General features: G+C 56.5%; 2 protein-coding genes across 2 annotated transcripts; one reads left to right on the top strand and one right to left on the bottom strand.

Annotated features, from left to right (window-relative positions):
• Window positions 1–72: 72 nt before the first annotated feature.
• On the top strand, window positions 73–723 carry PPTG_15496 (hypothetical protein; the record flags this gene model as incomplete). Its single annotated transcript, XM_008913711.1, has 1 exon — window positions 73–723. The coding sequence occupies one exon, from the start codon at window positions 73–75 to the stop codon at window positions 721–723; it is 651 nt and encodes a 216-aa protein (XP_008911959.1).
• On the bottom strand, window positions 713–1,256 carry PPTG_23883 (hypothetical protein). Its single transcript, XM_008913710.1, has one exon. It carries the CDS (start codon window positions 971–973, stop codon window positions 782–784), a length of 192 nt encoding a protein of 63 aa, XP_008911958.1. The 5' UTR covers window positions 974–1,256; the 3' UTR covers window positions 713–781.

The following is a 1,256-nucleotide window of genomic DNA, read 5'->3' as shown; positions in this document are numbered from 1 at the left end:
CAGACGACCAAGGCCACGAGTCCGCTACTGGACTACCGCTCCAAGCACTTGGTGCCGGAGCGGATGAAGACCATGGAGAAGGCGATCTTGGCCAAGGACTTCGAGGCATTTGGCAAACTTACGATGCAGGACAGCAACCAGTTCCACGCCACGTGTCTTGACACTACACCGCCGATTTTCTACCTAAACGATGTGTCTCGTCAGATCATCCGCCTGGTTCACCGCTACAACGAGCAGGCTGGTCGCTTGCAGGCCGCATACACGTTCGACGCCGGTCCGAACGCAGTGATCTTTGTTGAGGAACAACATGTACAGGAAGTAGTGTCCCTTGTGCACCACTGCTTCCCTACGTCGTCGGAGATGACCGTTAAGTCGTCGATGCTCGTCGACCGCACGCCATCCGATGCGCTGCTTGCGAGGATGGAGGCGAAAACCGAATGCGGGAAGGCGTTCAAGCTCCCGCACATTCCTGATAGTGTTAAAATGATGTACGTGTCTCGCGTCGGAGGTGGCACGCGTGTCTTGGCCGCGGACGAAGCGCTGGTCGATTCTGCCACTGGCGAGCCGCTGCCATATCACAAGGAGAACTCAAGTACTGCTGAGGTGCGTGGCTGTCCGCTCTTCAAGCCGAGCTTTTGGCTGCCGGAAGAACCAGCGCTGCGTTATTTGGCCACTGCAATCGCCGCAGCAGCAGTGACCAGCGCCGTGCTGTTGCGGAAGTAAATTCCAAGAGCGTGAAGACACAGGCATAGAGGTTATCATCAATAAAAGTGTCACTCTGTTACGTTGTATTGCTCTTGAGTCCGAGCTGCTTTTGCACCATTTCGATCAACTCGTCGTCCGACAGATTAGTAGCCTGCGCCCATGGCGGCGGACGCAGCTTAACCTGCTGCATGCTCTGCATGATAGCTACACGCTTGTCCTCCTGCAACCGGGTATCCTCCTTCTGTGTGGGCGCTTCTTCCGTCTTCATTTCGCTTTGAAAGCATTCTTTAGCATCCTCTTCACTGTCTAAATTGCCTTCAAACTTCAGAGACGCCTCGGAAGCGGCGTCGTCACTATTGCAAGGGGATGAAGGCAGCAAAGCGTAGCTCTCGAAGCCTCCGACCGCTGCGCTTTCCTCGCCTTCACTGTCGCTACCAGCGGATTCCGCGTCACCTTGCCGTGCGGGAGTCTCTGCAGGCGCTCTGCTCTGCGCTAAGACGGCCGCATACTCGGCCTCAAGCGCTGCGAGCGGGTCGATAGCGGCAGCGTCA

The sequence above is a fragment of the Phytophthora parasitica genome (assembly GCF_000247585.1).
Source record: "Phytophthora parasitica INRA-310 unplaced genomic scaffold supercont2.55, whole genome shotgun sequence".
Classification (NCBI taxonomy): domain Eukaryota; phylum Oomycota; class Peronosporomycetes; order Peronosporales; family Peronosporaceae; genus Phytophthora; species Phytophthora nicotianae.
The sequence above is the reverse complement of the archived record's forward strand: the minus strand, read 5'-3'. Positions and strand labels throughout refer to the sequence as shown.

Coding starts and splice junctions, on each gene's coding strand:
- PPTG_23883 (XM_008913710.1), bottom strand. CDS start 973: ATGAAGACGGAAGAAGCGCCCACACAGAAGGAGGATACCCGGTTGCAG.